Consider the following 13,062-nt stretch of genomic DNA (forward strand, 5'->3'; position numbering starts at 1 on the left):
TTGCACAGGAGTGGCTGGGTAGTCCAGCAGTTGCCCTCAGCCTGCTAGAGAGAAAGAGAACTTGGTACTGCCGAATGCATGTGGCTGGATGCTTCAGCAATCAGTGTGGTGCTGAAGACCTGGAAGATTCCAGAGTTCCTAGTCTTCGGTATATATTGGAAAGCCAAAGAAGCTGGAGTCTGATATCAACAAAAATAGCAGTTGCAGCAACATTAGCGTTAGATGAACTTACCAACAAGAAATGAGGGAGGGGGGAAGGAGGGGGATGTCAAGAAAGATGGGTCAGCAGTTAAAAGCACTGGCTTCTCTTCCAGAGGACCCAGGTTCAGTTTTAAGCCACTTGTAAGTCCAGTCTCAGGAGATCTAACATCTTCTGCCTCTGAGGGCACCAGGCACACTGGTGCACACACATACATGTAGGCAAAATACCCATCTATATAAAAATAAATAAATCTTTTAAAAGAGAAATGAAGGCAGACAGGCAAGCAACACTGTTTTGCCTCAGACATCTTTATCTATCTGGTCTACCCATTAGAAGATGTTGCCCACTTCGTGGATAGTCGCCTCTCAGTTAATCCTTCCTGGAAATGCACTCACAGGCCTCCCAGAGGCTTGTTTCGTATTTGACTCTGTCAAGTTGATTGCCATCAAGTTAACAAGATTAAGCATCACAAGTCCACCCCTTGTCAACTTGACCCCCAGCATTTTATATTATGCTTAATTTCCAAATGAAGATAATAACAAAGTCATAACAACCTGATGAGACAGTATACTATGTACAACTGAAAACATATCAGTTCTTCCCCCGGAGCAGATAACAAAGTCCCTTGAAGAATGCTGTCTTCAAGGTATATCCCATAACTTAAATATGATACATAGATCAACAACATTTAAGTGCTGACATTTTCTTAATGTTATATGGTAACAGAATAGGAAAAGAAAGAAAACGCAAATATCTGCTTATTAATATATGTGTGTAGATCCAGGAACATTTTAACAATGTAAGACAGAAGCATGCATGACAGTTACATTCCTCATGTCTATGGTTGGTCACTTGGCCATAGTGGTTTATATTTTTCTACTACCCAGTTCATATACTCAGCAGCCCCTGGATCTTTACCTGTGGGGGTGACCTGAAACTCCCTTTATAATACGAGAAGGCTTAGAATTTTCCTCCTCCCTGCCTCAGCCTCCTGAAGGTTCTGCTTCATTTATTATCTTGCCTGGATCGGATTGTTAGAGTTTCTTAATTACTCAGAACATGGTCATACCAAGAAAGACCCTACTCTTCCGTTCCTCCATTGCAGCCCAGTTTCTCCATGATGTCTGGATTAATCTTTTCTACTAACACTGGAACTCCTTTCTTAGTCTGTTGACTCAAAGCACATCAGGAGCCTGAGTGGCCAGGGGAAAGTCTTAGCTTCCAATTTAATTGAATCCATGTAATGCTTCTTGTACCTCCTAACAGAAGCACTCCTTCCTCTGGAACCAAGACATCTAGGCTAGCAGAACGTAAGATTGCAGCAACAGAAAGCAAAATGTAGCTTGTGGGCCCCTAGGGGTAGTGGTGAGTGGTACCATGCCCATTTCTTAGATCCTTAGATCCATGAATCCTGGACACAGGAGAAACTACCATATTCTGAACACTGAATCAGAGCACATGCACTCTTCGAAAGGACCCTGCCACAGCCTTTCAGGCTACTGCCACCTAATTGGTCCTGTAGCTGTATCTTTAAAAGGCCATTCCACCATTTTGTCAAACAGCTGCTTTAGGGTGGCAAGACCAGTGGATTCCAAGAATGTGAACTCACTCACTGCCACACTTCGAGTATGAAATTAGTTCCTTGGCACTCAGCATCAGATGTATCTTAATCAGCCTTGGCAAATGGGAGTCCATGTTGTTGATCCCATGCATAATCTCCATCTTTGTTATGGTGACCACTTTGTTCGTGGGTCCAGTAGGCAATGACAAGAATGGTCAGGGAAAGGAGTTGACTTCTGTCTGCAGAACAGGCCATCCTACTTGCTTGTTGACCTCCTCTACTGATGTCACCATTTGACGAGCATTTACATAGGACACAAGTGTCTTTGCTTCATTTGAAGAGAGTATTTTCCTCTTCTCCAAATGTCTTTCTCATCAATTTTCCAATCATGCTCCTTCCAAGTCCCCAGCTATTCATCCAAACCATTGGGTATGGCCTACAAGTCACTGTATAATTGCACATCTGTCCAAATAAAGTGTATATGGCCAGAAAGATGACTTACTGAGTTCAAGGTGCTTGCCACCAAGCCTGATAACCTGAGTTCGATCCCCAGGATCCACATAGTGGAAGGAGAGAACTCTCTCTCACGGGTTGTCCTCTGACCTCAGTGCACATCAGTAGCGTGAATGCATAGAAAGAAAGAAAGAGAGAGAGAGAGAGAGAGAGAAAGAAAGAAAGAAAGAAATTAATAAAAAATTAAATAAGTGAGTAAAATAATATTAAAAATTACAACTCTATGTTTTGCCCCAAGTTGTACCTACACAAAGATTTTCCTTCACTGTCTTTCATGGACTCTTGTCCTCCTCAGAGAGCGTCCAGTCACAGAGCATCCGTCATGAGACAGTGCTTGGGGACAAAGGCACTGTTGCAGGAATAGGAATCGTAGGCACTGGGGCACCTTCTTTGTGTGACTTTAGCCCTGCTTGGACTCAGTCATGTAAACACCACTTTCAGTTGATGATGGACTGCTGCTTTGCTTGTTCAACTTTATGGCTTGGTAGGTAGTGCCTAGCCTGTGATGGTTCAAGCGATGTGGTAACTTGGTAGCCCACTGTCAAATACTCAGTTTCCACTAAGGCCCAGTAGCAGGCCAAGAACTGTCTCTCAAAGAAAATTGTTGTCTGTAGGTGACAACAAGACCTTGCTCCAAAATCCTGGAGGTCTCCACTGTGATTCACCTGCGGGGCCTTGCCAAAGATTCCAGACACCACCCCTATCTACCACTGACACCTTAAGTACCATCAGGTTGGCTGGATCATACAGCCCAAGTGGCAGAGCAGCCTGGACTTGTTACAGGGATTTTTGTTGTTTTTTTGGTACCACATTCTGGTGCCACAGTCTGGATTAGCATGTTCTTTTGACAAAAGAGTACAACGTGTATGTTACAAAAGAGGATTCACTAGACTGGCACAGATAGGTCTGGATAGTCCCATGATAGCTGTCTGCCCACTGAAGAGTCTGAGAACCAAATAGGTGCACAGTCCACAAAGCAGCTGGATGCCTTTGCAGTCCGAACTGAATCCTGGGAGAATCCTGGGGACTTACTGGTCTTTTGCCCATGTGCAAGACAAAGAACCTGGAGTCACATGATGGCAGCAGTAACAAGAGAGTTGGATGCACTCACTAGCAAGCAGCAAAGGCAGGCAGCCATGCTTTTTCCTTTGGACCTCCTCTTCCTATTTGGTCTGCTGCAGGAAGGTGCCACCTACTCTGAGGGAGGGTCCTCTCCCCTCATTTAATCCTTCTTGGAAACACCCTTACAGACCTACCAAGAAGATTAATCATTTTAGGTTCTGATAGTGCCGTCTCCCAAGCCTCAGTGACTGCTGCTGAAGCCGAGGACAGCGAGCAGGTCCGTCAGCCAGTGTGCACCTGTGTGTTGACTGTTGGTAGCCGTTCCCAGCCTGCACTTGAGTCTGGGGCAAGCCTAGGCTTGCTTTCCTGCGGCTTCTCCATCGCTTGACTAGGTTACCTCCTGTATCTGTCTCTTTGGGGTCCTTGTTTTGTTTGCTGGGGCCCATTCTCCAGGAACTTTCCACAAGAGACTACACAGGGAGGCATATTTCTTATTGTAATCCTCGGATATCTGAGAATGCCTTGGCTCTTGCCCTTACTGGATAGGTAGTGGGGTGGACCTCAATCTGGTATCGATGTGTTTTCCGTCTAGTTTTGGAGTGTTCTGTGGTACCACTTCCCATCCTTGGCCTAGGCTGAGACTCCTTGTTCTCTCTTGTACAACTGGTACATTCACTGAACAGCGTGTCCGTGCCAGTGCTATGTCAGGAATGCCTGGACAGAGTCCTTCCATTTGGTACTGGCATTCTAGAGAACAAGACAGATGGTAAACAGTGAAGAGACAGCAGGCCCGCATCTGCACTTCTGCTTTCCATGGGATCCATAGTCTGAAGATACTCGGTGGAAAATTCCAGAAATAAGCAATTCCGAAGTTTTAAATTGTGCACTGTTATGAGTTGCGTGATGAGATCTCACAGTGTCTCAGTCCTTCCCACCCAGACTTGAATCATCCCTTTGCCCAGCTGATCCAGGCTGGGTATGCTGCTTCCCGCTAGTCACTTAGGAACTGTCATCATCTGTTGTGTCAGGGAGTTCATGTTCAAACGACCCTTTTCAAGTAGTCTGGCACTTGTACATCCTTGTGCCTAGGCCACCTCGTGCCCCACCTGTCACATACGTACTGCTTCGTCTTCTGTTATCCCAAGAAGGATGGGTGTGCACAGCACAGTGAGGTGTTGGGAGACTAACCCTCCTCCCTTTACTTCCGTTCCGTGTGTTACTGTAGTAGTTCATTCCATTGTGGATTCTGGTGCCACTCTCTTACTGGGACTGATTTGCAGTTAAACTCTACGGGCGTGCGTGTGTACTAATATACAGCCATTCAGGGCTCAATGCTGTTTGCAGAGGCAGATGTTCCCACAGTAGTAGGCATACAGCTGATTCCAGCTAAGAGTTCTGGGAAACTCAATCAGGGATTGACCAAAGACGTAGAGAAATCTGGGATGAGCTGGGGTGGTTCTCACAGAGGCCCCAGAAGAGGGGAAGAAGGAGCTCTTGGTGTGCCTCCTAGACAGAAACTTGTCTGAACACTGGGCAGAGGTATTGCCATGAGATCCAGGAATCTGACTGGAGACATGATATTTCCTCAACCAGACCTGCAGGATGAAAAGGTATAGATGAAAGCCCAAGACGGTTCTGGACACAGTTGGATTAGAACATGTGTGAAGTCTTCAGATCACAGTGCTGAGTGGACAGTTCTTAGACGATGCAGCCCAGGGAATTGTGCGATCATCAGAGAAATAGAAGGCAAAGCTGTTGACCGTAGAAAAGGCTGAGGAATGCCTGCCAGTACAGAAGGAGGTGGAAGGGCATGGCATGAACGACACACAGCCTCAGGGCAGAGTCAGAGTGGCCTGGCACCTGACCTCAGGGTGCATCACCAGGGACAACCAGAGGATAGGTCACTGCTGCCTCTCAGGACTCAGCCAGTGACCTGTGAGCTTTGGAACACCTCTCCGTTAGTGTCCTGGGCACGTCTTAGGAAGGTCTCAGGAAAGCTGTGGTGGTCTCCACACACAGCTGTGCTCAGACAGTCAGCAAGAGTAGAAGGGCTCTGGAAGATGATTGGACAGGGTTGGGAGAGTGGCTGCCTCACACACAGAGAGCCCTCGCTTCCGTCTCCGGCACCGTATAAACCGAGTGTGGTGACACACACCTGTAATTCCAGCGCTGGGGAGGTGAAGACAGGATGATGAGGGTTCGGGGCCATCCTCCACTATAGGGAAAGTTCAAGAACAGAGTAAAGGATGACTAGGCAGACCCCACCAGCTTGCCTTGGGTTGTTTTGCACATAAGCTTGTGCGGAGCTGGAGAAGTGCTTCTGAGTGGGCCTCCATGTTAGCAGCTCACCTTTCCATGGTGCTGTCTAGATGGCTTGGGTACCTGCTGGAGTTTCTCTCGGTTCATTTGGTGTGGGGTTTTGCAGTTCTCATGAAGTACATTTATTGGCATAATGTCACATCATATTTTCACTCACTTAAAAACCCAGTCCTGGTCAGGCATGGTGGTGTGTTCCTGTAGTCTTGTCTCCTCAGTAAACTGAGGCAGGTTGCTCAATTGAGCCCAAGGCTTAGAGGCCTGCCTGGGAACAGAGCAGGACCCCGTGTCAGGATGGGGAAACAAGCAGTACCCTTGGAAAGTTCAGTATAAGGTGCTGCGGGCAGCAGAGACCTCTTGGGGCATGTCCTGGGGGTCGCAGCCTAGCATTGAAGAGCACAGAGGGTTCCCTGAGCCAGGCACCTGCTGGCCAGGACTCCACTACCCAGATCTGTGGTGTAGGGTCACTTTTTTTTTATAGTTTTTGTTGTTTTCTGGGGGTAGGTTTCATGTGTGTGAGTTTGGTGGTGCTGGGGGGGGGGGGCGCAGAAGAGGGGTTATATCCCCTGAAACTAGAGTTATAGGTGGTTATGAGCTGACCAGTGTGGATGTTGGGAACTGAACTTGGGCCCTCTTTAAGAGCAGTGTGCTCTTATCCACTGAGTCATCTCTCCAGCCCCCTCTTTCTTGTAGTAACATCTTGTCTTATTTAACTTCGTAACTTGCTGTATTCTGTGTGTAACTTTGAATAATGGTATGAGTTGTCTTTGAATGGACAGTCCAGTAGTATTAAGTACGCTTACATTGTTACTTGACTGATCTCTGGTACTCTTTTCATCTTGTAAAATATGAAATCTTAAGTCATTAAGTGGTTTGAAATGGAAACAAAGTTTTTGCAAAGTTAATACAAACAATACTTGATTAGTGGTAGTATTAAGTTTTTTGAAAGAGTCTCCCAGAAGGCTTTAAAGTAAGATTATAAAATGTCAAATAGTGTATTTGTAATTTACATAATAAAATCAGAAAATCTGTATGTTTGTGGGGCGTTTTTGTGTGTGTGTGTGTGTGTGTGTGTGTGTGTGTATGTGTGTGTGTGTGTGTGTGTGTGTGTGTGTGTGTGTGTGTGTGTGTGTGTGTTCTTGACTTGGTGTGGTATGGCATTGGTACAACCAGCTGCATGAGAACCTGTGTCCTGGGGTCAGCTGGTCACAAGACTATAGGTTGCTTGAGCCATAGACTCCGCTGTTTCAGAGTGTGTAGCCGAGGAGTCTGAGCCAGGACTGGGCCAGTGTGGGCTATGATCACTGGACAGTATTTCAGCTCTGGCTGATTTGAGAACAACACAGCTAAGCTCTGCTCACTGAGTGCATCAGGAGCCGCCCAGAGCTGTTTTTGAACTGTGGCACTCCTGGGGCAGTAGCTGGCCCACAGTCTTAGCATTGCAAGGAATTACCACAGGTGGATGGGCTCCCACCTCTGCCTGAGCTGTGGAGGGACTTCCAAAAAGACTTACCAGAGAGTGAGGGCTTGTGTGCTTTTGGGGTGGCAAAACCCAAAAGTCCATGGGGCTCAAGTGTGCGGGATGAGTTAATAGGCTCGAGACCATTGAGAAGCCTGGCTCTCCGGCCATTGTTGGGACCTTGCATTGCCTTGGCGCCCCTGACGGGAAAGGTTTGATCCAGCTTCCTCCCTAATACCTTCCCAGCCCTGACACTGCTGGAGATCTGGGAACAGCAGTGTGGAGAAGTGTATGCATGGCCGTAGCATTGGTCTTTTGAATCTTCGTAGTGCAGGACATGGGGAACTTTATGCCCGTACACCACCACCTCTGGAGTCCTTGTGAGGTCACAGAAGTGTTTTCTCTGAGGTGTGAGTGAAAGTCCTGGGCAGTGTCACATGAAGCAGGGAGTCAGGGAGGCAGGTAACAGCAGATGTCTCCTCTCCCTGGGTCTAGCCTCAGTCATCTCTGTTGTGCCCACTCTAAGACCAGGGTTTTGCAGGTGCCCTCAGATCTGTTCACTGGACAGTCTGTTTTGGGCTTTGCTGTTGATTAAGTTGTGAATAGTGATATTCTGTCCAGTATTATCAGGTGTTTGTAGGGGTGGGTCTCCGAGTTACTGGATTGGACATCTTAACACAACATCATGTTCCTTGACCAAACAACATGCTCAGTTGTGCTCAGTCCTGGGAAACAGAGACTCCAGTGAGAAGATCTCTCTTCTACCATGAACGCCTCCCTGCCAACTGTGCCATCTGCAGAGATGTAGTGGGTGTTCCTGTGAGCAGAGGTGGAAAAGGCACCTGGCCACATGCCCCATGCAAATATTGGTTATACTGTTCCTGGAGTCTTACATGTAACACTGAGCTGGGATGGCACTGGACACTGCGTGTGTGTGACATGCCTGATAAAAAGCGAGTCAAACCACAACTATGCCATCAGCATGGGGGGATTACACATCTTCCCAGGCTGAGCTGAAAAGACATCTCCTCCCCCCTGGGACATCGGTACACCACTGTGATGTTTATCTCAGTAGCAGCCGTGTATGGCCGAATCCACAGTGTTTCACTGTGTCACTGTGTTCAGATGAACAAGTGGAAATCAGTAAGTTTCCCTCATTCCTATCCCTAATGAAGAGGAAATTAGTTCCCTATGTAGCCATCATTGCTAAATGAAAACCCCGTTACTTCATTGAGCCTTCAGTGCTCAGTGCTGGTTTTGAACATTTTTTAAAAAGATGAGTGGGCTAAAGAGTTGGCTCAGCCATTAAGAGTCCTTGCTGCTCTTGATGAGGACCTGGCTTCAATTCCCCGCACCCATATGTCAGGTCACAAACTCTATATCTCCAGTCCTGGGCATCTGACACCTCTTCTGACCTCTGCAGACACCAGGCATACACAAAACACTCATACATACAGATAATTAACCAAATCAATCTATTAAAAAGTCTCAAGAAGATGGTACCTTTCAGGGCTGTGGTTAGCACAGTAGGCTGCTGTGCTGGTCTTCGTGCAGAAGGTGAGCAGGAAGCTGATACCGATCGCTGTTGATTATAGGAAAGGTCAGAAGCAGCTACAGAGACATTGGACTTCTGAGCTGAATACAGTGGCTCCATGCTGGGCATGTGGATGGTGCCGTTTCTAAAGTGAACAGTAGAGTGAAAAAAGCAGATTCCAGAAAATGTAGTCAGTGTCCAACTGAGCACGGGAAAGTTAGGAGTTCACTCACTGTGAGCACAGGTTACCCGGCCAGCCATGTGGGAAGGGGACTGTCCATCAGTTATCCCTGCAGAGAGGGGTTTTCACTCTGCAATTAGAGAGGGCTTTCCCCCCTGCCCTTCCTGCACAAAGGAAGAAGGTGGGCTTGTCTACAGGGAGTGTTCCTGTGCCTGTCTTCTGTGCACTTGTCCAGGGTGTGAACCTAGCAGAGACACAGAAGCAGTGTGGTCGGAGTGGGCAGAACTGATGCTGCCCTGGGCCAGGGTCTCTCTCAGAACCATTTGCTGTCCTGTTGCGTTAGTGACTGTCACATTGCTGTGATCAAATACCTGATAGGAACAACAGAAGGTGAGAGGTGTTTGTTTCACCTCACAGTTTCAAGGCTCTCTCTCATCCCTTGTGGAATGTGCGAGCCTGAAGCAGAGGCTATTCACATTGTGATTGTACAGGAAGCAGAGAGCCAGCCAGAGCTAGGAGCCAGGGAATAGCTATGAAAATCTGCTCCTAGTAAGATACTTCCAGCCAACCAGGCCCACCTCCTAAAGGTTCCACAGCCTCTCCAAATGACGCCATAAGCTGGGAGCAAGTGTCTAAAACACAAGCTGGGGAGGGACATTGTAGATTCAAGCTGTGACACCTGTCACTGGCCTCCTGCTCACAAAGCATGTTTCTTACAGCAACTGTGGCAGCCATGTACTACAGCTACTACATGCTGCCAGATGGCACCTACTGCCTGGCACCACCCCCACCTGGGATCGATGTGGCCACTTACTACAGCACCCTTCCTGCTGGAGTGACTGTGTCCAGCTCACCTGGTGTGACTACCACTGTACCCCCACCTCCTGGGACCACACCTCCACCCCCCCCAACCACAGCTGAAACAAGCAGCGGGGTTACCTCTACAACCACCACCACAAGGTACGTGTGCTGCCTCCTCAGCGTGAAGGTTGCCACCGCACACCAGTGTTCTTGATCTGAGCTGCATACGTGTGTCTCCATAGTTAGTATAGTTACTATTCATATATTATTACCACACACCTGGACTCGAAGCTTTTGGAAAGCTGAGGCAGAAGGATCAAAAGTTCAAGGCCACCACCTAGCAGGGTCAGGCTATCTCTGAGTTCAAGGCCATCCTGATCTGTACAGTGAGGTCTACACCAGCTGGAGATACACAAAAAAAAAAGTTCAAAACCAGCTAGATATTACATTACAGGTGTTTCATACCTGTAATTCTGGCACTGGGGAGGTGGAAGTAGGAGGGTCAGGAATTCAAGGTCATCTTCAGCTGTATAATGAGCTACAGGGCAAGACCTTATTTCAGTACCAAAAATGGTTCTTAAGCAGTGAAATCTAGTCGTGCGTAAATGTGGCTCTTGGGCGGCATCCCATATCTGCTCCTTAATTCTGGGCTGCTCTTGTGCAGTGTGTTGATACCTCAGTTGGGTAGTAGTAGGCAGAGTCCAAGTGAGGTGGACTGAACTTGTCCAGCTTGTAGGGTTTCATACAGTTGGTGAGGGGAGGGCTCTGTTGGCCACTCCTTGAGATCACCACTCACACAGTTGGCATCTAGTGTAAAACCCAACGATGGCAGAAGGACAGGAGTGCTCAGCACCCCGCAGAGGGCCCTCTGTGTGTGTCTCAGGGCTAATAGAAAAACTTGACCAAAGCCCCTCCCTGTAATTCATGCTGTGAAAGTCAAGTGTGGGCTAGGGTTTCACTCAGAAGTGGACCACTGGCCTAGCGTGGAGGAATTGGGGAATGACATCTAGGGCCACATTGCTGAGAAAGTATACACAGAGTGAAGGATGGAGAGCCATGCTGGTCAGCTGTTTTTAATGACCGTTCCTTGTTTTGTCCTCAAGAAGTAGCTCATAGTTAAAAGGGAATGCTACTTAGGAAGAAGAATGAACCTGTCTCTGGAACTTCAGACATCCCCACTGTCGGTTCTATTTTGGAGATAGGGTTTAGCTGTGTAACCCAGGCTCCAGTATTGGGCTTACAGGGTGCCACACACAGCCTCCTGCATTGTCACTCTGACAATGGTGCCCTGGACCCTGTTTGTGCTCAGGAGCTGCCTCTATTAGGTTAGAATAAAGCCCCACTTCTTGGCTATAGACCAGCAGTTCTCCACCTGTGGGTCTCAACCCCTTTGGGGGTTGAATGACCCTTTCACAGGGGTCCCATATCAGATATCCTACATATCAGATATTTACATTACAATTCATAACTAGCAAAATAACAGTTATGAAGTAGCAAGGAAAATAATTTTATGGTTGGGAGTCACCACACCATGAGAACTGTATTAATGGGTCATAGCATTAGGAAGGTTGAGAACCAGTATGTAGACCAAGTCTTCCTCTTACATGGCTGAGCCCGACAGGACCCTCCAACTGCCATTGCCAGGCTCAAGCCACGCTGAGGTCAGGGTTGCTCATCAGCTCTTCTCCACAGTGCGCTTGCTCCCGTGGCCATCATACCCCCGCCCCCTGACATCCAGCCTGTGATTGACAAGCTGGCAGAGTACGTCGCCAGGAACGGCCTTAAATTTGAGACCAGTGTTCGAGCCAAGAACGATCAGAGGTGAGGTGAAGGGGTTTAATGTTGGGCTGGGGTGTGGTTCAGTGCCATTGTTTGCCTGGCGTTCATGACTTTCTGAGCTCAAGCCCCCACAGTGCAAAAACTCAAAAAATTGTAAGCATGTCAGATGTATGAGATTTGGGGGTTTTGTCTGGCATTCTTTAACTCCTGTCACTATCCTTTGTGCTTCCATCTTCCCTGGAGTGTCTTTAGATGGACATGTTTTTGTTCCTCCTGTTGAATCACTTAGAGTTGGAGAGGGTTTTGTTGTTTTTATTGTGCAGTAAAAATGTAGGTGCTTGAAAGGCTGGAATTCACCCTTTTCGAGGCTCCTCATCCCCTATCCCTGGCAGTGTCTTTAAACCATGGACCTCATTTTACCTGTGCTGTGACCCTGGAGAACAGCTTAGCCCTCCGCCGGATCGATTCACATGTTAATGGATGGAGCAGGGCTGGAGCTCTGTAGAATCTCTGGAGTTGTTGGGATGACCAGTGTCTAGATGTCCGGGACAGTGCAGGCCATGTGGGAAAGAAACCCCGAAGCCTGCGTGTGGTCATACTGAATCCTTTTCCATTCACAGGTTTGAGTTTCTCCAGCCCTGGCACCAGTACAACGCCTACTACGAGTTTAAGAAGCAGTTCTTCCTGCAGAAGGAAGGAGGCAGTAGCACACAGGTATTCACTGAAGGTGGGGAGGCATGAAACAAGCTCTGATGACAGTGCAGATGGACTTCCTGCTTGCTTATCCTCAAGTCTACACTCTGCCTAGCCTCTCCCTTCAGAGGGGAAGCTGTCACCGCTCGCTCATGCCTTGGTCACCACTTGTCCAGCGTGTTCCAAACAAAAGACACTCTCTTCAAGCATCAGAGGCTACTTTGGACAGTACTGGGGAGGGGAGTGGAGACATGGCCTCTTGTAGCTCAGGCTAGCCTTCAGTTCTTGAGCCCTCCAAGTGCAGGACTCTCAGATGTGCCATTGTGCCCAGTTTACGTTGACCACTTTGTAGTGCACCTCACGGAGCATATGCTGGAGCTATCCAGCCCTCCAGGGGTAGAGCTGGGCCTTGGCTATCCCAGCACACAGTCCCTCTCGCACAGGTCTCTTGCACTGGGAGTGCTTTGTCCTAACACTCTGGAGCTTATTCTGCGAACTGATTGCTGAAACTGAAGCCGCTCACTCATCCATAGTGAGTGGGGGAGTCTATTCTGAAGTATTTTCAGTAAACCAGCTCCAAGGAGAAGGCAGTCCTTCAACTTTTAGTCTCTCGAGTTAGAAAAAGAAAGTGAGACTGGGGATGTAGTTGAGTGGCGGAGCACTTGCCTAACCTACCAGAGGCCCTGGGTCCAATCCCTGTAGCATGCACACACTTGAAAGCACCCAAGAAAACCTCAAGTCAGAATTTGAAATGTGGAAATGCTGTTTCAGGTGGTTTGGGAGATTGTTTTGATGTGTGTTTTTAGAATGACTCACGTAGCACAGACTGGCCTCTACCTGTTTGGCCAGGATGCTCTTGAACTCCCGGTCTTCTTGCCTTTACCTCCTGAGTGCTGGGATTATAGGCTTGTCCTGTGGACGGTACTGACACACCAAGTGATCGTCATGTGACAGTGCACAG

At 48.0% G+C, this 13,062-nt stretch overlaps 1 protein-coding gene across 7 annotated transcripts in view; it reads left to right on the forward strand.

Moving 5' to 3' along the window:
* Nucleotides 1-13,062, forward strand: part of Sfswap (splicing factor SWAP) — a 77,568-nt gene that overhangs the window by 34,407 nt on the left and 30,099 nt on the right. For all 7 annotated transcript variants that reach the window (XM_052755525.1, XM_052755528.1, XM_052755527.1 and 4 more), the window contains 3 exons: nt 9,548-9,788; nt 11,322-11,450; nt 12,029-12,122. In XM_052755525.1, coding sequence (XP_052611485.1) covers nt 9,548-9,788; nt 11,322-11,450; nt 12,029-12,122 — 464 coding nt within the window. The remainder of the gene's footprint in view (nt 1-9,547; nt 9,789-11,321; nt 11,451-12,028; nt 12,123-13,062) is intronic.

Source organism: Peromyscus californicus, unplaced genomic scaffold, assembly GCF_007827085.1.
Source record: "Peromyscus californicus insignis strain IS unplaced genomic scaffold, ASM782708v3 Scaffold_2__1_contigs__length_46816999, whole genome shotgun sequence".
NCBI classification, from domain to species: Eukaryota; Metazoa; Chordata; class Mammalia; order Rodentia; family Cricetidae; genus Peromyscus; species Peromyscus californicus.